Source organism: Apodemus sylvaticus, chromosome 15 (genome assembly GCF_947179515.1).
Source record: "Apodemus sylvaticus chromosome 15, mApoSyl1.1, whole genome shotgun sequence".
Classification (NCBI taxonomy): Eukaryota; Metazoa; Chordata; class Mammalia; order Rodentia; family Muridae; genus Apodemus; species Apodemus sylvaticus.
This window is the reverse complement of record NC_067486.1, coordinates 66,809,389-66,836,400: the sequence shown is the minus strand read 5'-3', so window position 1 is coordinate 66,836,400 and position 27,012 is coordinate 66,809,389. Positions and strand designations below refer to the sequence as shown.

General features: G+C 46.2%; 1 protein-coding gene across 3 annotated transcripts in view; it reads left to right on the top strand.

Moving 5' to 3' along the window:
• Heg1 (heart development protein with EGF like domains 1) overlaps positions 1-25,782 on the top strand; it is an 83,022-nt gene extending 57,240 nt beyond the window's left edge. For all 3 annotated transcript variants that reach the window (XM_052157997.1, XM_052157996.1, XM_052157995.1), the window contains 5 exons: positions 5,508-5,550; positions 6,520-6,557; positions 15,341-15,428; positions 17,929-18,103; positions 20,709-25,782. In XM_052157997.1, coding sequence (XP_052013957.1) covers positions 5,508-5,550; positions 6,520-6,557; positions 15,341-15,428; positions 17,929-18,103; positions 20,709-20,858 — 494 coding nt within the window. In that variant the 3' untranslated portion in view covers positions 20,859-25,782. The remainder of the gene's footprint in view (positions 1-5,507; positions 5,551-6,519; positions 6,558-15,340; positions 15,429-17,928; positions 18,104-20,708) is intronic.
• Positions 25,783-27,012: the final 1,230 nt, after the last annotated feature.

Here is a 27,012-nt window from a genome sequence, read left to right as displayed (position 1 = left end):
AAAATAGGATCTCATTATATAGTCCTGGTTGGCCTTAAATAGAGATCTGCCTGCCTCTGCCCTCTTAGCGCTGAGATTAAAGGCATGCACCATCCATCACACGTGGCAAATTTTTATTTTAATTTTATATGTTTGTGGATCTAAGTGTTACATGTGTGTACAAGTACCTCAGAAGTCCAGAAGAGGGCACTATATACTCCAAAGTGGGAGTTACAGGTCATTGGGAGGGAACTCCTGTTTCCTGGCATAGCAGCGAGTGTTCTCAATCACTGAACCTTCTCTGCAACCCAGATTCTAGCAGTCTTCATCTTTTCAGGTGGCAAGTGCCTTAAGACCCAACATTGTATGTAGGAAGGACTCAAGTGGCTAATGAAGTGGCATCAGTATCAGCATCAGTGAGACCTTCAGTGTCCTGCAAAGGAATTACTAAACTCCGCTGCGTTCTTGAAGCTTGGTTTTGCAGGAGGCAAAGCTCAGTCCTGTCATATATGCAAATCCTTGCCATATTTGTTCTGTCTCTTGTGCTCCCTCCGGGTCAGAGTCCCTTTGTGATGAGGACCTAGAAGAGCCTTTACCAGCAAGGTTTTCCCTGAGAGTCCCAAGAGCACCAGGCACTCAATCTTTGATAAGTGATGGTACACCCTTAAAAAATATAGTTTAGGAGGAAGGAAAAAGCACTCAAGCCAGGCAGTGGTGGCATGTGCCTTTAATCCCAACACTCGGAAGGCAAAGGCAGTTGGATTATCTGTGAGTTCGAGACCAGTCTGGTCTTCAGAGAGAGTTCTAGGACAGCCAGGGAGGACTACATAGAGAAACCCTGGCTTTAAAAGCCTATATATATATATATATATATATATATATATATATATATATATATATATATATATTCGGTTGTTTGCGTATATACATACATGTGACTGGAGGATAGAGTTGCTTCTACTTCTACCATGTTGGTCCTTCCTGAACATTGAACTCAGGTCATCAGACTTGGAGGCAAATGCTTTTATCCACTGGGCCACCTCACCAGCTTGTGTCCTTCTGATTAGAAAAATGTCATTACACCAATGGGGGGGGGGGGAGTGTCAAGATTCTTTTGATGTCAAGTGAAAACAGCCCAAGCCGTCAGCTGGGGCACACAGAAGGGACAGCAGATGGACCTTGTGCATGGCTGGGTGACAGCCAGGAGTGGGGAGCTTCCCACTAGGCATGTGAGGTTAGGTAGGTAGACGGATGTAAAAATGTTTTCAGGAACAAGTGTTGAGAACAGAATGGATTGGTGACATCAGCCTACCTCAGTGCTAAGATGGGTGGAGAGGTGAGCGGTCCCCGGGGGAACACGCCTGTATTCCGAGCCAGAAGTCATCCCTCAATGCCTTCCCTCATCCCACAGTCCCACTGGAGTGTGTCTCAGAGGGCCACAGTAGGAGGGGAACCTGAGAGAGGGCAGGCAGCTTTCTCCTCAGCCTCTCTGTTGTTCCATAGAGGGGGCTCTGCCTTCTTAAGGCAGAGAACTCAGGGCGTCAAAGATCAGGGAATCCAGCCTCCTCTTTTCTCAGAATAGGACATGATGGCACTCTATCTTGTTGAATAAAGGATTTGAAACACCTATTGAAAATTCATATTGTGAGCCGGGTGGTGGTGACACACGCCTTTATCCCAGCACTCAGCAGGCAGAGGCAGGCAGATCTCTGTGAGTTTTTGACAAACCAGTATGAGGACAGCCTGGTTTACAGAGTGAGTTCCAGGATAGCCAGGGCTATGAAGAAAAACTCTATCTAAAAAAATTTAAAGATAGAATAGAATAAACAAACAAAAACAGAGAGAGAAGGAAAAAAGGAAGGAAGAAAAAAAGAAAGAAAGAAAATTCAAGTAAAGAAACAAGTCTTTTAAATATTAAAAGGGGGCCAGCAGGATGGCTTGGTGGGTAGGGACGTGGGCCTGGTGACCTCAGTTCATTCCCACATCCCATAAGGTGGCAGAAAGAACTGTCTTCTGAGGGTTAACCTCTGACTTCCACATGCTCCCATGACATGCACACACCTGCGCACACACACACACACACACACACACACACACACAAGTAAAAATATAATAAACAATCATGAACTTGAAAAGGTTCTGACTGGGCAGAGAGAATGACACGAACAAGCAGCACAGATGGCAGAGTAACGTTTTTAAAAAGTGTTCAACACCCCTAGTGATCCGGGAAATGCAAGTTAAGACTACTTTGATGATAGCGCTTCACCCCAGTCAAAATGGCTGCCATCCACACAACTGACAGCAAATGTCAGAGGATGTGGGAAAGGAGTCCGTGGGGGTGCTGCTGGGGCGGGGCGTGTGTGTGCACGTCAATACATCATATGGAAATCAGTCTAGAAGTTCCTCAAAAGATTAAAAATAGGAAGGACTACACGAGTCAGCTGTTTTCACTCCTGGTATCTATGTGGAGAAGCTGTTGCCCTCGCACACAGATGTTCACACGCCCATTTTTATTGTGTCTTCATCCACGATAGCAAGGAAACGAAACTAACCTAGGTGTCCATCAACAGGTAAATGGATAATGGCACATACACAAAATGAAACGGAATACTACTCATCTGTAAAGAAAATGGCGTTAGGACATTTGCAGGAAATAGGTGGGATTAGAAGGTATAGTGTTAAGCAAGGCCACCCAAATTAAGAAAGAAACCAAGCCAAACGAAACCACAAGCTCTTCTCCCTTATATGTAGATCCTGGCCTGTAATGTATACGTATGCACGGTGTCTGTGTGGGTGCAGTAAAATATTTAGAAAGGAGACCAAGTAAGGATAGTTGGCAAGTAAGGAGGAGGGCTGCAATAAAGGCAAAAAGGACACTGGCCATGAAAGGGAACAGAAAGTTCATTATTTTTCTAGTTTCAACTGTGTTGAACTTTTCTTTTTAGTGGTGGAAAATACATGAAAGGTATAACTGATAGTTAAAGTATCAATCCCTAAGTGAGGCGCTACAGCTTCAGCCTCGAAGTTCTAACTGTGTTGAAGTTTACAGAAATGTATAGAATTTGGATGAGATCAGGTGTGCATTTCAGCGGGTAGCTGAAATGAGTGATGTTTGTGTTTGTAATTTCATTACAATAGAGTGATTTTCTTTTCGAGATAGGGTCTTACTCACTGTGTAGCTCTGGCTGGCCTGGAACTCAATATACAGACCAGGCTGCCCTCAAACTCACAAAAAATCTGTCTGCCTCTGCCTCTAGACAGCTGGGGTTTAAAAGCATGTAGCACCATACTCTGATACATTATTGTTTAAAAAATGATAATAATAATATAAGATTTGGCTGGTGAGGTGTGGTGTGGGAAAAAAAGAAGGGGTGGTGGGGGATAGACATGCTGTCACATATGTACCTGGGTCCTCAGCCTTGAAGTGCTGAAGCAGGAGAATTATGAGTTCCAAGCCAGTAAACATTCATATTTAAGAGGTAAGTCAGATTACGAGAAAACTGGCTACTTTGTTGAGAATGGGAGGACAAAGAACACGCAGAAAGGTAAATAGTGTATTTCCCAGGAAGGGCGTGCATTTACGTGCAAGGTCTACGAGCAGAGACTAACAGAAAGATCATGACTTTGAAAGGAGTCAGAGCCCATGAAGTCTGGAAAGCACAGTAGTGTGGGCCAGGGGACTCCCCGTCGTTTTAGGCATTGAGGCCCACGAGAAGTTTCTCTAGGCATGCTCGCCAAGAAGTTACTATGGTATTGTAGCAGCGTGGTCCATGGCATCCCCAAATAATTGCCACAGGGATTTCTTGTGGCTGCTGCTTAAAATAAATAGTCTTCAGCCTGATCTACAGAATTCAGGGCAGCCAGGGCTACACTGAGAAACCCTGTCTTGAAAAACCAAACCAAAACAAAACAATGGAAGCTTATAGCTGCATGGTGCTGGCACACGCCTTTAAGCCCAGTACCTGGGAGGCAGAGGTAGATGTATCTGTGTGAGTTTGAGGCCAGCCTGGTCTACAGAGTGAGTTCCAAGATAGCCAAAGCTACATAGGTGCTTGGGAAAGGTGAGCCTGCAGAGCCCATTGTGTATCCACAGCGCTTTAAGATCTGCTAGGAGATCAATTCCAGGTTATTTGGAATGGTGTTTTTCAAAATGGATTCCACAGAACTCTTGTTGCAACATCTTGTTGCAGATGGTGTGCAACACTGGAGTAGATGCTAGAAATACTCAGCTTCTAGCATTAAAAACTTAAATGAAGAAAATAGTAAATACATCTACACAAATAATACAATTATGCACAAATTCATGGCAGAACACAGGAAGTCTAGAGAGACCTCCTGTCGCTCCTGCCCGCAGGGTGTCTACCTTCAATCCTGTCCTCAGCACATGCTTCCCTTGTGTCTCTGGGTTCTCCCCCACTGTGTCTCTATCACCTGCTCCCTAGGGGCAGCTCTATATTCTGTGCCCTTTTTTCCTTTTCCCTTTTGGTCTGATCTCTTACATGATGTGTATGAGACATGAATCATGAATCAAATTTGTATCATTCCTGCTACAAGGAATTTGTATACTGGGGCCATCTTCCATTGTCTGCTTTCACTGGTGCATGGGTTAGCATTCATGCTGCTTGGTTGAGTTATTGTAATATCGAAAGTGTCCTATGATCAGACAAGCCGGAGAACTGCTGATCCAGGAGCAGAGACAGACTTTACCCTATCCAGTAAAACAGCTATGTTCTTAGCAAGAAAATTAGGGCACACCTAGATCTGTCTAGAATCCCTGGAACAGATAACAGGGCAAGCATTCACTTGTAAAAACCTGGGCATTGACCGGGACTGAGTTTCCAGAGAGCACCACCCATAGTGAGTCTACCTCCTCAGGGAAGAGGGCTAAGAGGGCCAGGTCACAACGAGGGTGTCCAAGCGGGTAAAGATGTGCCTGTGTTATAATGGAAGGCTACTCCACAGGCAATGGTCTTCATCTCTAGAGAACATTTTAAAAGAATTGCTTAACAATAATTACAAAGGAGGCTGGAGATACGGCTCAGAGGTTAAGAGCATTGACTGTTCTTCTGAAGGTCCTGAGTTCAAATCCCAGCAACCATATGGTGGCTCACAACCATCCTTAATGAGATCTGACGCCCTCTTCTGGAGTGTCTGAAGACAGCTACAGTGTACTCACATATAATAAATAAATAAGTCTTTTTAAAAAAATAATTACAAAGGGAAACATCTGCCTAGTGATTGCTAGATGCCAGAACATGGGAGCCATTTTTTGTGCCTTATTTTATCCCCTTCAAGAAACCACTGATGTTACTGTTCTCTCGTTATCCTCTTTTTATTGATGGGAAACTGAGGCACAATGAGGTTAAGAAAAGTTTCTTGATCATGACAACAGTGTTCAGGTCAAGATATAGATAATTTAAAAATTCTCTGCTTCTAGAACATTCCTGTGGACTTTTGGGTGGCTGATGTTTAACTAACTGTGATTTCTGGTCATGTTAAGCCTTATGGATTTTCCTTTTCTTTTTCAGCATGTGAAGATGGATATAGGCTTGAAAATGAAACTTGTATGAGGTAAGTTCCCTAGTCCCTTTTCCTGATTAAGTTGTTACAAGTGTCTTTTAAAAAACCAAAACCAAAAACAAAACAAAACAAAACAAAAAACAAAAAACTATCTAGGGCTAGAGACATGACTCAGAGGTTAAGGGCACTGACTGTTCTTCCAGAAGTCCTGAGTTCAATTCCCAGCAACCACATGGTGACTTACAACCATCTGTAATGGGAGCTGATGCCCTCATCTGGCATGTGTCTAAAGACAGTGATGGTGTACTCATATACATAAAATAAATAAACCTCAAAAAAAAAGATTTGTGGTTTGAGGATATTTCTGATGTGAAGTCTTCAGGAATGTTTAACCTATAACAAATAGCCTGTTGATAATCAGCTATGTAGAATGAAGTACACTTTTTTTTTTTAATTTGGTTTTCCGAGACAGGGTTTCTCTGTGTAGCCCTGGCTGTCTTGGAGCTTACTCTGTAGACCAGGCTAGCCTCGAACTCAGAAATCCACCTGCCTCTGCCTCCCAGAGTGCTGGGATTACAGGCGTATGCCCCACCGCCCAGCGAAGTACGCTTATTTAAAAAAACAAAAAACTACCCTATCCAGGTGGGGCAGTGTTGGCACACATCTTTAATCCCAGCACTCGGAAGGCAGAGGCAGGTGGATCTCTGAGTTGCAGGCAAGCCAGGTCTACAGAGTGAGTTCTGGGACAATCAAAGACACGCATCCTGTTTTGAAAAATGCCTCCCTTCCACTCCAAAAAAAAAGAAAAAAGAAAGGAAGGAAGGAAGGAAGGAAGGAAGGAAGGAAGGAAGGAAGGAAGGAAGGAAGGAAGGAAGGAAAAGAAAGGAAAGGGAAAAAAAAGAAAAGACAGACCATCCTAATAGAGAACTATCCTAAGCAGAGACATTGCCCACATACGCTGCCTCGTTACAGATTTTGTGATTTGAGACTGAGTCTTCTCTTCTCTCTCTTGACTTACAGCTGCCCATTCGGCCTCGGTGGTCTCAACTGTGGAAACCGTAAGTATCCCAAGGGAGAGAACTGTGACTGGGTGTGGCCAGGCCTGCTGGCAGGCTCCTCCCCTCTCCACTCTGCACTTAAGTTCTGTGCAAGGTGTGTGGGAAAACAAACACAGAGAATAAGCCTTGTGTGGTGCTTTCCCAAGTGCAAAGTGTAGGGGAAGAAATAAAGACCCCTGCACAGCTCTGCCTGTGCCGTGAGCAGGGCACCTCAAGTGTGAGGTGGGAGGCATGGAGTGGAGCGCACACCTAAAGGACACTCCGAGACACTCCGGAACGTTTCCTGGAAGTCACACAATCCGAAGGAGGTTTAGAAAGAAGTGAGAATAAGAACATTCCAAAGGGAAAACCCCATTTTGCAACCTCATGGTGTTTGGGGAACAGTTTCTAAGTGGGTGTGCCCAAACTGAGGAAGGGGAAAAGGACAGGACACACAGCATTGGGTTAGCAGGGTGCCGGGAAGTGAGCTGTTGGGCAGGGGAGGTACTGAGGCTGCAGTGGGCGACTGCCAGGGAGCTGTCCATCCATCATAGCTGAGGGAGCTGTGTGAGTGCGCGGAGCAGGAGAGCCGGTACTGGAGAGCCCGGAGACTTCCGGTGCCGTGCCACGGGGCACAAGGACCAGCCGCGGAAGCCACCCTGAAGGGGAGCACGCACGTCCAAGCCCGGCCAAGCATGCTGAGGAGCGGTTTGAGGCAGTTTAGATTTGCTTGCATGGGTATTCTTTTATCTTCAGATGCTTTTGAGATAGAAATTACCTTCAAAATTATGAAGCAAATTTTGTGATATAGGATATGGGAGAGCCTAGTATGAATAATAGGAATCAAGACAGTTTTAGGATGGCTTTGTCTCATACGGGTAAACGTGGGCATGGTCACGCTCTAAGGTTGGAAGTGGACATTATTTTATTTCCTGTGTGTTGTGCATTGTCTGCCCCACCCCACACTGCCCCGTTGCTATTCCCTACTTGTGTGCCCCACTTTTTATGTCTTCAGGATACCATCAAGCTTAGTTTAGACTTTCTCCCCCCCCCCATTTCTATTCTTTCTGTCTTTCTCCCCCCCCCATTTTTTTTTTAAAGAAAAAGTCTCTCTTTGTAGCACTGGCTAGCCTGGAACCCACTATATAGACCAGGCTAGCCTTGAATTTTTAGAGATTCACCTGCCTCTGCCTCTGTTTCTCTCTCTGCCTCTGCCTCTACCTCTGCCTCTCTGCCTTTCTGCCTCTGCTTTTGTGTTCAAGGGAATAGCTATCTTTCTAGAAAGTGGTATTGCATGCACTTACGTCCTGGGTTGTGTGCCATTGATGTTTTATTGTTTTGGATTTTTTTGTTTGTTGTTTGTTGTTTTTGCTTTTTGCTATGAACGGCCATTGCTACTATCTGTCTAGGAAATGCACACCCTGCATCCATTTATTCTCTAAGCTCTTGTGGTGAGACAATAATCAAGTCAACCCATGGTTTGTGGGGTCTATAACCAGAATTTCTCTCAGGTCCCTGAGACCACTTTTTCTTCCCCATTTATCCAAGTAACCATCATGATGTCCAGCAGAGGGCAGACCCCAGACTTGTGACAGAATGTGCGGGACACTAACTGACATGCTTCCACACCTCACGCTGAGACACGTTTGCTAGTGGGCTCCTTATCTGAGGTCTGGGCCCAGCCCTGGGTATTGGTTGTCGAGTTGGGGGGACACCTGAATCTCTCCCCGTTGGTAACAGAAGCACCTGAGCATTAGCTAGCCTCAAACTCAACAACCCTCCTCCCTCCAGGGGTTTCAAGTCTCCTCTACCGTGTCCAGCCTATCAAGCTGCGTTTTCCATAGGCAGGAAATGTCTCTGACAGATTTCTCCACACATGCTGTTCTCTCATCCTGTGAGATCAATAAGCCAACCTCTTCCAGATACTGCATGACCTTGAAAATCTCCCCTTTCTGTATCCCTGGCTGTCGCCCAGTTCCAGCATATTCTAGGCACCCCGATAACCTTTGTCTGCCGTTTAAAAGTGTTTTGCTAGCTCTCTAGTTCTGCCCAGACTCAACACCTTGCTTCCTGTAGAAAATATTCTTCAGAAGGGTAGAATGTCTTTCCTAAGGCTTTAGCTTTCAAGGACATGCAGGTCACCCATACCCAAGGCTGGGGACCCCAACTGGCTTATCCCCTTTCTCTTCTTCTTATGGAGTATTTGTCTCTGTTCACACCCCATAGTCCAACAATTGTGTCTTCTTATCCGTTTGTCCAGAATTCTTTTCTAACCAGATCTGTTCTTAGCCCTCTGCCGTTCCCTCCCCCCTCTGCCATCCCCTCCCCCCCTGCTGTCCCCTCCCCCCTCTGCCATCCCCTCCCCCCTCTGCTGTCCCCTCCCCCCTCTGCCGTCCCCTCCCCCCTCTGCCCTCCCCTTCTGCTGTTCTCTTAGGCTTGCACACTTTCTTAGTTGCTTGACTTTTGTGTTGGTTCCTCTGTATGGGTGTATATCACCATACCTGCTGGTTTGAGTTGCTTCAACTTTTTCCCATCTCATACATGTGTGTTTTGTATATATTTGTGCATATGTGTGTATTTATGTGTATGTGTGTATATGTGTATGTGTGCATACATATTTGTGTATGTGTGTATGTACGTATGTATGAGTACATATGTATGTGCATATGTATGTGTGTATGTAGGTGTGTGTTTATTTGTTGAATTGGGATCTAACCTATCATCCATACTTGCTTAAAACTTCCTCTGTAACCTAAGATGACTTCAAACTCACAATCCTCCTGCCTCAGCCCTCCAAGTACTAGTGCATGCCTATAACTTTTTCAAATTAATTGTACTTTGCCATAGCATAGAATGATGTAAAATCAATTAGAGTAAAGGTGTAAGGTAAGGAAAGCGGAGCCTGCACACCATCTGTCTGTCACCCACTGTACGCCACACACCGTCTGCATGAGGACCAGCATCTGCTACGCAGAGTTCCAGGCTCCTCACTCCAGGCCCAAGGAATCAGAATCTGGAAATGTATCAAACTCAGCAACGTGCATATATGCTGTGTTGTGTGCATCCTGCAGCTTGAAGAGCACACGTGTCAGCCGTGCGAATGCGTGTCTCTTTTTTTAAATAATCGGACCTCACTGGATATACTATTTTTCAACCTATTTAAAAAACAAAAAACAAAAAACGTTTAAAGTTAAGATTTAATTTTATGTGAATGAGTATTTTGTCCACATGTATATATCTGCACAGTGTATATACCGACTGTCCACAGAGGCTAAAAGAGGGCAGTGGATGCTCTGGAACTGGAGTCACAGACAGCTGTGAACCGCCGTGTGGGTGCCGGCGATCAGACCCAGGTCCTCTGGAAGAGCGTCCCGTGCTCAGCCATCTCTCCAGCCCTGTCACCTGTTTAATTTCCTTCTGGTTACCTTTTGTGTCTCCTTTTTCCAGGCTTGTCCTCAAAGCCATTTCTCCCATTTATGGTTACTGTCACTTCATGACTGCAGACCTCGCACCGTTGTTCCTCATTAGTTTCTTCCTACCGCAGACATTGTCGTCCATCCCATTTCACGGGGCCCCATTCCACCTGCCCTTTGCTTCAAAGGCGCTGGCTCTCACGATGCAGTCAGTCCCTTCATGACGGCGTTGCAGCGGCTTTTTAGAGCTGTCTTTTCAGTTTACAGTCTCTTCCAGCAAACTCGAACATCCCACTTAAGGATATTCGCGACTGTCTTCCACCCACCCAAAACCTGGTATAGAAAGAACTTCTCACTTTGCTCCCCCTGCCGTCGCATGCGGCCACAGAGAGATTCAGATCGGAGCGAGGGAGTGCTGGGTGTCAGCAGGAATAGCTCAGCATGCATGCCTCTCGGTGCGCATGTCCGCTAAGCCAGAGACAAAATGAGAGGAAAGTTGATCACTAACCACCTGTATGTCAATGCTAGCTCCCCGTCCACGGGCCTCAGCCGGTGTCCGTCCTTTCCCATTGGAACGGGAGGGAAGCAGGGCGCAGGGCGCGGGAGGAGAGGACTGTTTGATATCCCCGTAGCCTGGTGAGATGGAAGGGACAGAAACCCCAGCAGGGAGTGAGTCACATGGGAAATTCTCCTCGTGGAGTAGGCCCTGGACAGTGGAAGGAGTAGCCCCTGCAATTCACACATATCCTGGAGAAAAGGGAAGCTTCTAAGGAAGAAAAGGCCTTGAGTCGAGTTGGAAGAGGATGGGAAGGCTTCAGAGGCAAAACTCTGACCATATGTGGTTAAGCGCTGAATGAATTTTAAATGAAAACCAGTCGGGCTTCTTAGGAAGCTGTTGTGCAGTTGAGAGAGTGTTCATCGATTAATGTTCTGAAGTAAGGCTGACAAGCTGAAGCAAAGTTTGTTGGAAGGATGTGTCCTGGGACCTGGCAGGAATCTGACTGACATGGCTGGAATCTCTGGAGTGGACAGCTGAGGTCAGCGCTTACACAGCACACCCAATGAGACTCCACCTCTCTGCTTTTGCTTCACGAGGCTGTCTGTTCAGAGGCTTCCTACCCTTCCCAGACCATGTGGTGGAAAACTGAGTCTCTTACAGCTCCGGAGTGTCTGTGTTGTAGTTTTGTCATTTTGAAAGACAAAGTTCTCTCTGCTTTCCATGTTGAGTCTGGGCGATGTGTTCATTCCTCATCAGCTGTGGCCCAGAATGTCAACAGAAGTGAGCCCCACACCCACACTACACCCACACCACACCCACACCACACCACACCCCCAGATGCGGATGGAGGGATTAAACAGTTCCGAGAAGGGGTGGGGTATACAGTCAATGGGTTTCTTCCCAATAACCCTGTAAACAAAGCTAAGAGCTCGGGAGGGAGGTGGTGTCCAAAGTTGGTTTGGTGAAAAATGCAAGCAAAGATCACAGCCTCAAGCTGGGAGGAAGGCGCTGGCCCGCACAGAACTGTTAACGCCAGCACAGGCGTTCATGGGGAAGGAGGCCCGTGGACCCCAGCTTGCCCTGCAGCAGCTCCTCACACTAGAAAGCACAGGACTGAGATAGCGTCCCTGACTGTAGCCGGCTGAAACACAGCGCCCCGCCACGGCCAGAAGCAAACATGACACCTGGCATGGGGGAAGAAAGACCCCATGAAGCCCTGTGCCCCAGAAAGCGGAGGTCACCACGTGCACCTACAAGATCAGATAAAACGATTCTGTAAGACATTGCTCGTGGTAGAGATGGGAAAGGGGCTATGACATCTCTTCATCCTGTTACCTTGTATTATTATTTCTCTTATTTAATTTTTTATTTGCATATGCGTTCAAGTTTCACGTTGTCCATTCCTGTCCCCGCATATAGCATTACACACTAGGATCACTGAGTATATTTTCCAGCTCCATCCATGTTACTGCAAGTCTCATGCTGCCATAGCAACACGCTTAGAAGTGTTCACATTGCTGTGACATCCAAGCACGGGCCCTTTAACAATGGAGTGTTGCTGTGTTTTACCAACATATCGGTCCTCAGCGAATGCCAGTAGAAGAAGAAGAAAAGGCAGTGTGTGGGAAAGTGTAAAGGGAAAGATGAGGAAACGAGTACGATTTTATTTTGTTTATGTAAAAAGCTATCCAGCCAGGTATGGTGGCCCACACTAAAGTAGGAGGATCACGAGTTTAAGGCCAGCCTGGGCTACATGCTGAGTTCCAGGCTACCCTTGGCTATATAGCCAGAGCTATTCCTCCCTGCTCATTGTGTTCCCTTCTACTTTCATGCCATTCTTGTGTGTGTGTGTGTGTAAAATACATACATATATATACATATATATGTATATATATTAAATTTAGGTTTCTCATATGAGAGAAAGAAAACAATATTTCTGAGTCTGGTTTATCTTATGCTATAAAGTTCTATCTATTTTCCTGCAAAGTATATCAGTTTGTGGGTTGTTGGGGTTTTTTGTTGTTTTTGTTTGTTTGTTTTTCAGTTTTTCAGACAAAACTATTTCAAAGGTCACTGCTATAGTAGATATTTGGTTGTTTTGCTATAAGTGAGAAAATTTAGTTTGAAGTGTAGGATAAAAATTAATCTTTGTTTGTTTTTGGTTTTTTTTTTTTTTTTTTTTTTTTGAGACAGGGTCTTTCTGTGTTGCCCTGGCTGTCCTGAAACTTGCTCTATAGATCAGGCTGGCCTTGACTTCACAGAGATCCACCTGCTTCTTCCTCTGAGTGCTGAGATTAAAGGCATGCACCACCACTCAGTGTAGACTTTGGTTTTTAAGAGAAGAAGCAGCTGGGCATAGTAGCACATGACTGTAACCCAGGCTCAAACAGGAGGATTATTTCAACTAGAGGCCAGCCTGGGCTACATAGTAAGTATAGGCTACTAGGCTATCTCAACTTAAGAAGAAAAAGAGATGGACAGGCAGTGGTAATACATTTAATCTCAGCACTTAGAAGGCAGAGGCAGGTGGACTTCTGTGTTCAGGTCTAGCCTGGTCTACAGAGAGAGTTCCCTGACAACACACACACACACTCTCTCTCACACACACAAAAAAAACAAAACAAACAAAAAATTAAAACACCAGGGGAGCCAAGCATGGTGATATAGGCCTGTAATCCCAGCTCTTGAGAGTTGGAGAGGTAGGAAGCAGAAGTTCAGGGCCAGCCTTGGCTACATGAGACCCTGTCCAAAAAGAGGGTGCAGGGCATAGAGAAACCAGATGTGATTGCCTGTAATCCCAGCACTCTGAATGTAGAGGCTAGCAGGAGTTCAAGGGCATCCTTGGCTACATAGCCAGTTAGAAGCCCACCTGGGCTACATGACACCTTGTTTCAAAAATGAAAGTAAATAAATAAATAAATAGAGCACTTGGAGCCACCAAAGTCTCTTAAAATAGGGGAGAAGATTAGACTTGCTGTCCAGAGAAGACATGACAGGAGCTCAGGGCAGAGCCAGTAGCGATGAAGAACAGGGATGGGGCAGGAAAGATGGCGTGTGGATAGGAACACTAGTGCTCTTCCAGAGGACTAGGGTTCAGGCCCCAACACCCTCGTCGGGTTGTTCACAACTCCCTGGAGCTCCAGCTCCGTGGCATCTGCCACCCTCTTCTGGTACACACACACACACAGACACACACACAAATACACAAATGATAACAAAAATTAATTCTTACAAAGGCATGGGGGTGGGGACTGGAGAGACAGACGACTTGGTTGTTAAGGGCACTTGTTGCTCTCCCAGAAGACCGAGGTTCTGCTCCCAGCACACACAGGGGTGGCTCACAACCATTTGTAATTCCAGTTCCAAGAAATTTTTGATCTCCATGGTCAGTGATGCATAAAATAGACATATATTAAATAAATGCATAAAATAAATATTTTTTTTAAAAAAAATGAACAGTGGCTGCATCAAAGAGGTTTGTCTTTCCACTCACATGTGCACATGTGTATGCACACCAACATATGAAATTAAAGATAATTATGTAAAAGTAATAAAGCAGCAAAGGTGACATACACACGAGGTATCTGGACGTATATATCAGAGACGAAGGAGAAGAGGGGCGAATTCCGTAAGCTGGCCTTGTTCCCTCTATATTGCAGCGCTAATCTTTTTCATAATAATCTGACCTCTGCAGCTCATTTAAATAAAAGGATAGCTAAGGGGTGCATAGCTCGCGTTTACCTGCTCTGCTCATAGCCTCTGATCTAGGAGTCCGTCCAGATGGTCTGAGAGCTGTAGACCTGCACCGTAGCTTTGATTTTCAATCTTAGAATACTTCAAAGAGTCTGGTCATTTTGGGATAGACCGATGGCTCAGTGGTTAGGAGCACAGTCTGCTCTTACAGAGGTCCTGGGTTCGACTCCCAGAGCCTACGTGGTGGCTCACCACCCTCTGTAACTGTCCCAGGGGATCTGATAATGTCCTCACCTGCTCTCTTTGCTCATGTCACAGACAAACAGTTGAATAAAACACTGGTAATGAAATATAAAATAAATAGTTTTTTAAAAAGTAAGAAAATCTAGTTATCACCCTTTCATACTAGATCTTCCAACCTTAGAAACCAATTTTAATTTTATTTCCATAGGGAAAAATGGAGAATTTAATATATCAGAAATTTAGCTACAAATGAACAAATATAAAGCCCAACTAATTAGATATGTTAGCATTATTATATATGATATGTGCTTCTATCAGAACTAATTTCTGGTGATTAAATCAATGTATAAGGAGCCTTCTGGGTCTCTGCCATGGTTTACACAGCGACCCCAGATTCTGGATTTAGCAGATTGGTAACATTTCTTCTGAAACTGAAGAGTTTAACCTGTCTCCGTTCTGTTTTACCGAGTGTTTTGTTTGGTTTTTGAGGCAGGGTCTCACTGCTGCCCTGTCTTGGCTGGAACTCAAAAGTAGACCAGGCTGCCTCTGCCTCCAGAGGGAAACCAAGGGTCTTTATCTTCACTATTACCATTAAGATAAAAAGTTAAATTTCCTGATGTATACTTCTCATATGACAAAATGCATTCAAGTGAGAGAGAAAATAAGGGTAAAGTCTTTCAGAACAGTTTGGGGAAACTTGATGGTTGCCCTCCTCTCTTTTTTGGTTTAGGAATGTCGTCAGGATTGCTCTAGAAAAGGACATTTGGGGCTGAAAGTTTGGGGCTGAAAGTGGGAATCCTCTCAACACAAAGGAAGCAGAACTCTAACCTTTGAAGATCTCTGGGCCAGAGAGCCTGCAGCGGGATAGCAGCTCTGCGTTGGTGGGGTGGGGTTGCTAGGCTGGGGACTTCCGGCCAGGGCACTGTTTGTTTATTCCTTTGTCTGCTGTGTTTCAGCCTATCAGCTCATCACTGTGGTGATCGCCGCGGCAGGGGGCGGCCTCCTGCTCATCCTGGGCATCGCACTCATTGTTACCTGCTGCAGGTGGGTAGTGAGACCTCTCATTTGGCTTCCCGATTCGATTCATCGCCTTGTGCTGTATGAGGGTGGATTCTTAACCTAGCACTTGGGTGACTGATAGCTCTGAGGTCAGCCTGGGTTTATAGCAAGTTGTAAGCAAGCTTGGGCTAAAACCCTGACCCCAAAGCACCAAAACTAAACACCAAAACTTTATAGATAAAGCAATCAACAGAATAAGAAGGTGAACTGGACTTTATCAAGTTCAAAAACTTACAAACTCTGGAGCTGAGGACTCAGGTAGTAGAGCGCTTGCCCAGCCTGTGTGAAGCCCTGCGCTTGCGCAGTAGCCTTGCAGACACGAAGAACAAAGTGTGGTGTTGTCCTCCTGGGATCCCAGCCCAGGAGGTAAAGGCAAGAGGAATCAAGAATGCAAAATCACCCTTAGCTATAAAGCAAGTGCAAAGTCAGCCAGGAATACAGGCAGCCGTTTTTTAAAAATACAGCCAAACTTGTTCACACACGTCTTTAATCCCAGCACTCAGGAGGCAGAGATACTTGGATCTCCCAGGCCAACTGTAGTCTACATAGTGGGTTCCAGGTTCCGGGACAGCGAGGGCTACGCAGCAAGAGTGTCTTAAAATAAATAAATAACAGAAAATAAGAAATGTTGATGAGAATGTGGCAGAATTGGAGTCCTTATGCATGCATGCATGGCTGGTGGGGACAGAAGAAAGCAAAGTGGCTTTGAATGTCTGGTAAGCCCAGGACTCCCAGTCCCAGGGGATGCCTAGGGGGCGATACAGCACATCTGCAGCACATCTGCACAGGAGCTTGGACCGGGTATTCACAGAAGTCCTACTCCCTAGAGTCAAAGGAGAGAGCAGTCCAAGTGCCTATGGGCACCACACCCAGATGTGACAGCCACATTCTGTCAGCCACTGACTGACACACAGGCGAACCCTCAAAACCTTCATGTTCTCAGTGAAATGAGGCATCTCAATGATCATCTGAGGTGTGATAGGAATATGAGTTATTAGAGTTTCTGAGTCTAATAGAGACAGAAAGTAGACCAGTCGGAGTCTAGAGCCGAGGTCAGGGTGGAGAAGTCGGGCAGCCAGGGATAATCGCTAAGGGGTCCGAGACTTCTGGGGGTGACGAGGTCGTCTTAAAATTGAGATGATGGTCACAGCACTGTGAATGTGTTAAGAACCATTATATGAGTAAATTGTATGGTTTTGTCAGGTCTCTCAGAGCTGTGCATAGAGAGAGAAACAAAGTCAGCGGAAGGGAAGGAGCTGCCTGAACTATTCTAGCAGTAAAGAAGCAGGAGCCGAGGTTTGGATGAACCTTGGCTCCAGGCTTCCTGCAATGGAGTTTCCATAAGGAAGGAAGAGAAAGAGAGAGTGAATCCCCCTTGTCTACAATTGCCTGTTCAAGTAAAGGGAAATTACAATCATTGATTTAGATGATATCAAAGGGAAAGAATTATTTGTCCCTAGTTATCTTTTTGTGCCAGTGTTAAAGGGACATTTTAAGGCATCCTCTGCCTCCCGGAAGACCTCCAGGAATAATCTACTGTAAGCACCCACTCAAGAGTACAGCCTTTAAGTATCCCTTCTCAGATTACCGTTAAAGATAAGCATGAACCGGTTGAGGGCAGTTCCCCAGAGAAACAGAGCCTGGCAGCTAGGGTCACATGGGCCTTGTATGGGCAACATTTTCTACCACAGCGTTGTAGTCATTTTATGAGGGAACCTGGACTCTTGGTTTCTGAACAGGAAGCGGTGGCAGCCGGCTCAGCCTGGAGGACCCAGAACATAAAGGAACAACAGGCCTCAGTCTCTTACTCAGAGCAAATACTATTAACCCACAAGACAGACGGGTTTAAGACAGTCGTCTTAACCACATCTAGGCCGTAAAACCTTACAGTTTCTGAGCTTCTGAAATGACAATTCAGTGGAGAGTCTGTAAGCAGGTTTCCCTGGTTTGTAAAGTTGTAAACAAAACATTGGCTGTGGAGAGGAAAGGCCAGCTCCTTCCCAATTCACTAGTAGCCTCAGGTGAGGCAGGGGCTAAGTCTTCCTAAGCTAGAGCCACCGCCACCCCAGTAGCCTGGCTCCCCATTCTGGAAACTCAAGAACAGCGCTGACACTTTGCCTGTGGCTTCTGATACTTAACCACCATAGTTCCTTTCCCTCCATAGTCTCGTGAATGCTGATTCCTGTTTCCGAGGCTTCCCCAAGGGCACAGCGCCCACTTCTCCCAGGGGACAGGACACTAACAGCTCCTCCAGGGTCATCCTCCTGCCCCTTTGAGGCTCTTTATGTTGGGAAATCTTTTTTGCATCTTTTTTTGAATTTCAGAGGGGACTCCTAAGGGCAGTTTCAGTTTTTTAGTCAAATACTAAATTATACTCGGTTCCCAGTCTCATTTACATTGCAAAACACTTGTCTTGTCAAAGATGTCCTATCCTGACACAACACATTGATAGAATTTGTTGCACTTTTTTTCTAAATTCTCACAGAAAGAGTAAAAATGACATAAGTAAACTCATCTTCAAAAGTGGGGACTTCCAAATGTCCCCATACGCCGAGTACCCCAAGAATCCTCGCTCACAGGAGTGGGGCAGAGAAGCCATTGAAATGCACGAGAACGGAAGCACCAAAAACCTCCTGCAGATGACAGACGTGTACTACTCGGTAGGTGTCTGTGGCAGCGGGTCTCCGGGCCCCCAGCTCAGGGATCGCAGCTTCTCCTAGGGAATAGTGGCTTAAACCTCTAGCCACACAGCGTACTTACTGTTCGCTTTAGCGGCGGCCTAGTTGCGTGGTGGAGTTTTTCAGCGTGAGTATGAGGGACACTTCCACAGACTAAGTTCCTTTTGGGGAGTGGGAGTCTTAATTCCCAAACTGGCCTTTAGGAATAGGAACAGAAACTTCAAAGCGAGAATGTAGTTTCAGCCCTTTGCCCTCTCCCTGTTATCTCCTTTGCTATCTTGTGTATCTCTCCTCCTGTGCTTTGTCAGTCAAAACTGAGGGCTAGGGAAGGCGTAGCTAGAGTGACTCAAGGTCATCTTCGCGGGGAGGTTTTAAAAACTCAGTAGTTTTAATAACTAACGGGCTTCATCACTGTTGAAAGCTTACCTGAAGCCAGCAGTTCTCAGCCTTCCTAATGCTGTGAGACCCTTTAAGACCTCATGCTGTGGGATCCCTCCAACCATAAAATTATTTCTGTTGCTACTTCATGACTGCAGTTTTTCTACTGTTATGAATTGTAATTTAAGTATGTGCTTTCTGATGGTCTGAGGTGACCCCTCTGAAAGGGTCATTTGACCCCCAAAGAGACCCACAGGTTGAGACCCGCTGTTTTAGGCTTCTCCTGCCTCACGCTGAAGACAACACAGCTCTTATTTCTATTCCATTAGATTCAGCTTTAATGACACCTGTCAGCCATAAAGGAGCCGCAAATGGCGCTATCTGAACTGAAAAATAAACAGACGTCAGGTGACCGCTAATCAGTTTGCTGTATGGCAATAAACATGAGACCTTGCGCCACAGAGACTTTTTAATTGCACTAGACATTTCTCTATAGAAACTACGATCCCTCTGGTTGCCATGGAGATTAACCAGGAGGATCAGACTTTGGATGGGAGGGGCGGGTTTGTTCCTGTGTGCTCTTTGAAATTTTTCAGTCAAGAGGAAGAACAAGAAAGGGGGAGAAAAATAAAGATAAAACATACCTCTCTATTTAAACTCTAGTTAAACGTCCAGTTTCTGAACAGGCATTGGCTTTCCGTTTCTGTCTGGGACACATTTTCCCTTCCCTAACCAAAACTGTCCTACGTGTGTCTGAGCCCCACGTGCCTTGATAGGGACTCCTCAGCCCTGACGTGGTGTGATAATTACAGCAAACTAGCAGGCCATCTCCCACGACCAAAAAGAAATTGGGGAGAAAAGGGTTTATTTGATTTACACTTCTACATCACTGTTCATTACCAAAGGAAGTCAGGACAGGAACTCAAACAAGGCAGGAACTTGGAGGCAGGAGCCGATGCAGAAGTTGTAGAGGGGTGTTGCTTACTGGCTTGCGGCTCGCTCAGCCTGCTTTCTTACGGAATCCAGGACCACCAGTTTAGGGGATAGAACCACCCACAGTGGGCTGAGCCCTCCCCCATCAGTCACTAATTAAGAAAATTCCTTGCAGTTGGATCTCATGGAGGCATTTCCTCACTTGAGGGTCCCTCTTTTCAGATGACTGTAGCTTGGGTCAAGTTGACCTAAATCTAGCCAGCACAAGTTCCACCTTCCCTTTATAGAAACAGAACCTGAGTTTAGTGATGCTGCCACCTGAGTAGCACTGTCCCTCACAGTGGGCACAAAGTGGTCCAGGCGGTGCCACACTGGCCTTCATAGGTATCGTGTTTATAGTGCACACTCTGATATTTTACCTCTACCAAAAAAACAAAAAAGTATCTATCTCTGATGTTGCGTGAGGACGTTCCAGTGCTTTAGATACCTGGCCTGACTAATTTTTTTTTTAAACTCCCTTTTAAAATAAAGTTAAAATCCCTGCCAGGCGTAGTGGTACATGCCTATAATCCCAGCAGGTGGTAGGAAGAGGTAAGATTGTGGGAGCAGCTGGAGAGATGGCTCAGCAGTTAAGAGCACTGGCTGCTCTTCCAGAGGACCTGGGCAGGAGCTCACAACTGTCTAACTCTACTTCAGGGGATCTGATGCCTTCCTCAGGCCTCTGTGAGAACCAGGCAAACAAATGGTGTACAGACAGACATGCAGGCAAAACACTCATATATATAAAATAAAATTCAGAAAAAATAAATAAGGTGATTTTTTTTTTTAAAGGAGATGGTGGGGCTGGAGAGATGGCTTGGCAGTTAAAGAGCACTGGCTGCTCATCTTGAGGACCCAGGTTCAATTCTCAGCACCCTCATGGCAGCTCGTTCCAGTTCTAGAGGATCTAACATCCTCCTCCAGCTTCCCAGACATTGAATCCATGTGTTACACACACATACACGCAGGCAAAACTCCCGTATACAAAGAAAAAAAGAACAACAGGACTTTGCTTTCTAGGTCACCAGGAACAGATAGCGTGACCACCCACCCTCCCTCCTCTCTCACCCTACCTTATCTGACTACCTAAATTGGCCAGTGTGAGCTGTGCTTCTGGGTGGGACAGTGCTTTGCTATTTGTGGATCGCCCCATTTACATTAATTAAAATGTAAAACGTTTGACGCTTATTTAAGTCCAAGAATAATCGACTTCTCTCCTTTTCCCATTGGCATCCAGCCCACAAACGTAAGGAACCCTGAACTTGAACGCAACGGACTGTACCCAGCCTACACTGGACTGCCAGGATCGAGGCACTCTTGCATTTTCCCAGGACAGTATAACCCATCTTTCATCAGCGATGAGAGCAGGAGGAGAGACTACTTCTGAGTCCAGGAGACGGAGGGGCCGGGATGTCTGGCTCAGAGGATTACAGCCCAAGGGAGCACCAGGCACTAGCTGCTCCTGGGACTCTTCAGAGCCATGCTTGAAGGGCGTGACCACAGTGGAAGGGACAGATGGATGCGGAACTGCAGGCCACTCATTCAGCACTGTTGCTACTGTGAACATGGCCGTGGGCCAGTACCGAGTCCCTGAATGCCTGGCAGGTAGAACTGGACTTCTTCCACAGCAGACCCTGAGACTTCATTTCCAGGATGCAGTTCCCTTAATTTGCACTTTAATAGATTGGGCAGGGACACTTCGTGTTTTTTGTTTTTGGACCCATTTCTAGACTATTCCAGAAAGCCTTTCGTTCCTAGGACACTTCCACAGGCCTCAGTTTGGTGATTGATTGGCAGCCAGGTGCTGGCACTTTTGTTTTCTTGCCCGGTGCCTTGTGCTAAACAACAGGTGGAGGTAAACATACCACTGTGATGTAGCGGCCATTGGCACTGCAGTCAGGCTCATGGTATTTTAAGGTTTCTAGGCTGTCTGTGTTCATGTCCAAGTCAATGCCATAAATGAGACCTTGACATTTGCAAGGCTCAGCACAAAACTTTTTTACGTCAAGGTGACACATTTGCTTACAATGTATTAGTTTTACTTTCCCGGGCAAGTGTGAATCAGGGCAAAACAACATTCCTTTGAATTTCACTAGAAGCATCCATGCGCCCCTTAGTGTGTCTCAGCACTGTGTGTCTCAGCAGGCAGTATCAGGCAGGTCCGATGAGTGGTGGGGTGTTTTTCCCCCATCACATGGAGGAATTGCATGGGGCCTTGGGGCTCCAACCACCAACACCAACGTAGAGTCAGAGTCTGCAGGGTGTAGTAGAAGGAGAGGCAGTTGCAGGTGTGTCTGAGCTAATGTCTCACCTCCGGAGGGAAAGCAGTCTGCTACAGGCCTCACAGCAAAATGTGGCAGAGGAATGAACCCAATAACCTGACACATTCCCCGGACCCCAGTGCAGAAGCTGGGGCATCCCCCAAGAAGAATGGAGAGCTAGGAAGAAGCCACCAGTAAGGGTGCAACCTGCCAATCTTCGAACCCCATAATGTCTGCAAACTCAATGGAAACTTTTAACCACTTAAAGCTATTTATTCACTGAAGAGAGAACTTATTTACTGTCACCCAGTCATTGGTGCATCTGTGTTCTTGTGCAGTGTCCCCTCAAGACTCCGCTATGGCCCGTCAGCTTTGGAGAACTAAAGGCTGGCCAGCTAAGGGTCTGAGAGTTTGCTTTGGGGGTAGGAAGTTCTATATTTTGTTTATTGTATTGTGGTATCCTGGGGGGTTGGAGGGATGTGTGGTATTCAGTCCCTTGTGGAACTATCAGCTTGTGGCATGTCCTGGAAATAGGACAGCTATTGGAAATGGTTCTGTATGTGTTTCTTTGGCGTTCTCTGGTTCCTCCAAAATTTATGAAGGTCCCCATCCTCTTTTAAGTGTGCACTGTGTCCCATGGTCTGGTGACACATGTCACAACTGAACTGTGTCACCATTCACTCTCATGCCCTACAGCAGAACCATTAGTCAGGTGCAGAGGATTTTAGCCATGTTGCATTTAGTACAGAGAGGATTCAGCTACTCTTGGTTGATGCTAGCTTAACGTTGCAAAGCATCGCCATCTAGAAGCCGTGAGTCTTGTATGTGTGTCTGTATGGAACCAATGAGTCCTTGTGTCTTTGTGAGCCCCTGTGCTCTGCTTGCCTGAGCCCAGATCTCTTCCAAGGTAGCCAGGTTCTAGCCCTTCTGCCAGTATTCCTGCTTGTCCCAGGACTCATTGCTGTGGGAAGAAACCTTCTAATGCCTTCAGCTGGTAAGCACCTGTGTAGGGGGCAGACTCCCAGCTGGTGAGCACCTGTGTAGGGGGCAAACTCCCAGCTGGTGAGCACCTGTGTAGGGGGGCAGACTCCCAGCTGGTGAGCACCTGTGTAGGGCAGACTCCCAGCTGGTGAGCACCTGTGTAAGGGGCAGACTCCCAGCTGGTGAGCACCTGTGTAGGGGGCAGACTCCCAGCTGGTGAGCACCTATGTAGGGGGCAGACTCTCAACTGGTGAGCACCTGTGTAGGGCAGACTCCCAGCTGGTGAGCACCTGTGTAGGGGGCAGACTCCCAGCTGGTGAGCACCTGTGTATGGGGCAGACTCCCAGCTGGTGAGCACCTCAAGCCCCACAGAATGAAGTACTCTGTTCCTAGGAGGAATTCCAACATCCAGGAAAGTGTCCTGTGAGTTCCAAAAATGCTTGCTAATTCATGAGTTGGGCCCAAATAGAGTAGAGTGAAAGTGTTTTCGTTTTGTTCCTTTTTTACTGTGAAAAACATGAGGAGAGCCCCAAACAAGGGTGCATTCACACTGGGTTTGCGAGTAGGGGAGGAGCTTGCAGTAGAAAGGTCTCTCTCTGTCATTGGGAAGAATGGGGTATGGGTGCTCTCCTACTCAGGGGTTACATCCAGAAGGAGCCCAGAGACGACACCAGTATCCCATGAGCAGGACAGACAGGATGAGCACATGGCTGGACATGCAGAATCTTTGTTGGACAGAAGTGCTCAGAGTCGGTCCCTACACCTAGAATTTGTGTCACAGTCCTCAATTGGGGTCCCATGACAAGGAAAGTGGGCAGAAAGGAAAAGCCACACTGCCTAGGAGATGCTTGTATGGGGTGCGATCCAGGCCAGGTAGAATTCTGGGGCATTCAGAATCAGGGCTAAGAAAGGGGCTCTTCCTGAATCCAGCCTGAGCTCTGTATAAAGCCAAGGTTTTTTGGTTTTGTTATTGTTTGTTGTTTGTTTGTTGTCTGTTTTCCTTTTTTTAGTTTCATGAGCCAGCTCATGACACTGGGGCCTATTTCTTAGGAGGATAAATGTGCCCACCATGGCCAGGCTCTATGCAAGGTCTCTGGCCTTCCATCACGTGTGTTAGCCAATGATGAGCATTCAGAGAAGAGGCGTGGCGTGGAGATGTAGCTTCGATGGCCAAGTGCTTGCTTAGCATGTACAAAGTCCTGGGCTCTGGACCACACACACAGGGCATAGTGGTACACTCTTGTCTTAAAAAAGGAAAATATTGGCTGGTTTGTGGTTGGCAAGAGGCGTATTGGTACGTGGCTTGGGCGCTCAGAAGTGAAAGGGGGTGGTCTAGGTGGGTTTTTGACAAGCACAACCAGGCTGAGGCCCCATATGAGAGCTGCCTGCCTTATTCTCAGAGTGAGGTCATGACTCCCATGTAGTAGAAGTGTGAACCTGCGTGGACTGGGGACAGAGGTGAGTGTCTGAGGTGTCACATGATCGTCCTAATTGGAGAGGTTACTTCTAGAAGCATCTAAGTCATGTTGAACCAGAACTACTGTTTGATTGGAGCGGTCAAGCTGCCTGGTGGTATTTGAGGTCAAAGATTAAGAGCTGACTATTAGACTATCATGGTCTAAAAGAGGAAGTCGTACAAGTTGGCCAATAGGAGTGTGCAGTGATGTTGGAAAGAGACTGGAGTAAAGTCTTCCGAGATGCTGTCTGTTCAAGTGTGAAGTTCCGGAGCGGGCAGGGTAGCATCACCCCTGGCGCGTGACTTTTGGATGCCTCCTTAAGCCCCTTTGCCCAGCAGTGACATGTACTACTATAACTAAGGGGCTTTGCCTGAAGCAGGAAAGCTGTAGAGCCACATTGCCCTTGCCTTAGTGTTTTATAACACACTCAAAACTAGAGGGGCTTGACCAATATTTCTAAATTTATATCGATTTTTCTTTTGAGACCAAAGCACTTCTTTGGGAAGAAGGCCAATACAAAGTTTAGTATTCTGGTATTTTATTTAAAACAGCTCATAACAGCAGATAGATATGTTTATCTACCTGAAAGCCTGTTTTTCTTCTGCTGCTTCTTTGGGAGGGTAGAGTCAGGAAGGGACCCCAGGGCCTTGCACACACCAGCCAAGTGCCGTCCTGTGGAGCTGCCCAGCCCAGCCCCTCATTTCTTCTTCACAGTATCAGTCCAACAAGGTTCTCAACATGTTTGGTTACAGAAATGGTTCTGTAGTTTGCTTTGGGGAATGTGTGTTCTTTATTTTCTTTTCTCAAATCCCCAAAGGGGAAAACACAATAGGAACACTGAAGTTAAAATAATAACTTTAAACATTTTTAAAATAACCTGTTAAAATAATAGGAACATTAAAGTATTAAATGCCACTCAATTCCGACTGCAGTTCAGTGTCTCCATGAGGTCACACTTCTTTATGTCTGATGCAAACTTTAGCCTGCACAATAGCCTGTGAAACCAAAGGGGAGCCGTTTAGGTCCCAGGAGGCAAGTCCTGGCCTGCCTCTTGTCACATGGGCATCTTCAAAGAGAACACTTCCAGTGGGGCTGCCTGGTAGATTCTGCTATAATTTTAAATGATGGGCTCAATGTTCTTGTCCTGAATTGTTGAGGACAGGGTAAAAATAGTGGTGGGATGGAGCAAGTTTGTTAGGGGAACTGAACCAATTTCCTTAACTTTGGGCATTACCTAGGCCTGCTCTACAGAGAAAAGGATGGTTCGCCTTGAATTGCTGTGAGTTTTGGTGATGTATGCGTGTTGCTGGTGTTACAGTTAAATGGAGATGAGGCTGCAGTACAAACTCCATTCCGTTTGTCCTGGATTTTGTTCTGTACACCTTTAATGCGGACAGCCGGGTTGACTGTGTGAGACCCATCAATGAGAATGTTATTTAAAGTTGTATTATAATGTCACCTCCACTAATTATTCAGTACTGTAGTAGCAATGTATTATTTGTAAGAATGTGGTTATTTTTATACTTATATCCACTCTGAGTCTGGCGTTCTAGTCAGCAAACAATGATGCAATAAAATTAGTAAGATTCCCATTGGTTTTCTCTTAAAACAAGCAGATGAGTGTGTATGTGGTTTTTTGTTTGTTTGTTTTACCAGCATACCATTTAAATAGATAACTTGAATAGTGGACTCTGAATGACAAATGGAGGCAATGAGTCACCTCTCTGTCCTCAGTGTCCCAAAGCAAAGAAACATACTGTTTCTTTGTTTGAGTGGGTAGATGGATGGTTGGTTGGATGGTTGGATGGATGGATGGATGGATGGATGGATGGATGGATGGGTGGGTGGATTGATGGATGGATGGGTGGATGGACAGGTAGATGGGTGGGTGGGTGGCTGGGTGGGCAGGTGGATGGGTGGGTGGGTGGGTGGATGGGTGGATGGATGGGTGGGTGGATGGATGGATGGATGGGTGGGTGGATGGATGGGTGGGCGGGTAGGATGGACCTACCTAAGTGATAAAGACCTAGCTCAGCTATAACCCATCCTCTCTCTAGATTGGAGAGTTAGGTCAGGTACTGACTGCTGCCTATGCCCACTCCTTGCCAACTCCTCTTGTCTTGGAGATGGGATAGTAAATAAGCATGTCTGAAAGTCTATGGAACTTTAAAACCAGTCCAGGAACCTTTCACATATGGTGGCAAAGGATGTGGCTGTATAGCTAGATAAATGTTCATCAATTTATTCCTTAATTGCTTCCTTAGAAGCCTCTCATGTACTTTTTTTTTAAAGATTTATTTATTATGTATACAATGTTCTGCCTGCATGTACACCTGCACACCAGAAGGGGGCTCCAGATCTCATTACAGATGGTTGTGAGCCACCATGTGGTTGCTGGGAATTGAACTCAGGACCTCCGGAAGAGCAGACGATGCTCTTAATCTCTGAGCCATCTCTCCAGCCTGCCTCTCATATACTTTATGGGGGAAAAGCCTTCGTATTAGTGGAAGCCAATAACCACAGCTTAAGGCATGAGAGCATCTTGTCAACAGACTCAGTCAGGCTATAGCTCATCAAACAGTTCTGGATGGCCCATGCCTTCTCTCCCTCTTACCCTCCCTCCACTAACAGTCCCCAGCTGAACCAACTTAAATCTCCCTCCCTCCCCTTCCCTCTCTCTCTTCCTCCCTCCCCTTCCCTCTCCTTCTCTCCTTCTCCCTCCCTCCCCCTCCCTCTCCCTTGCATCTCCCCTCCCTCCCCCCCCCCCCTCTCTCTGGTTTTTGACAGGGTTTTGCTGTGTAGCCCTGGCTGTCCTGGAACTCACTCTGTAGACCAGTTTGGT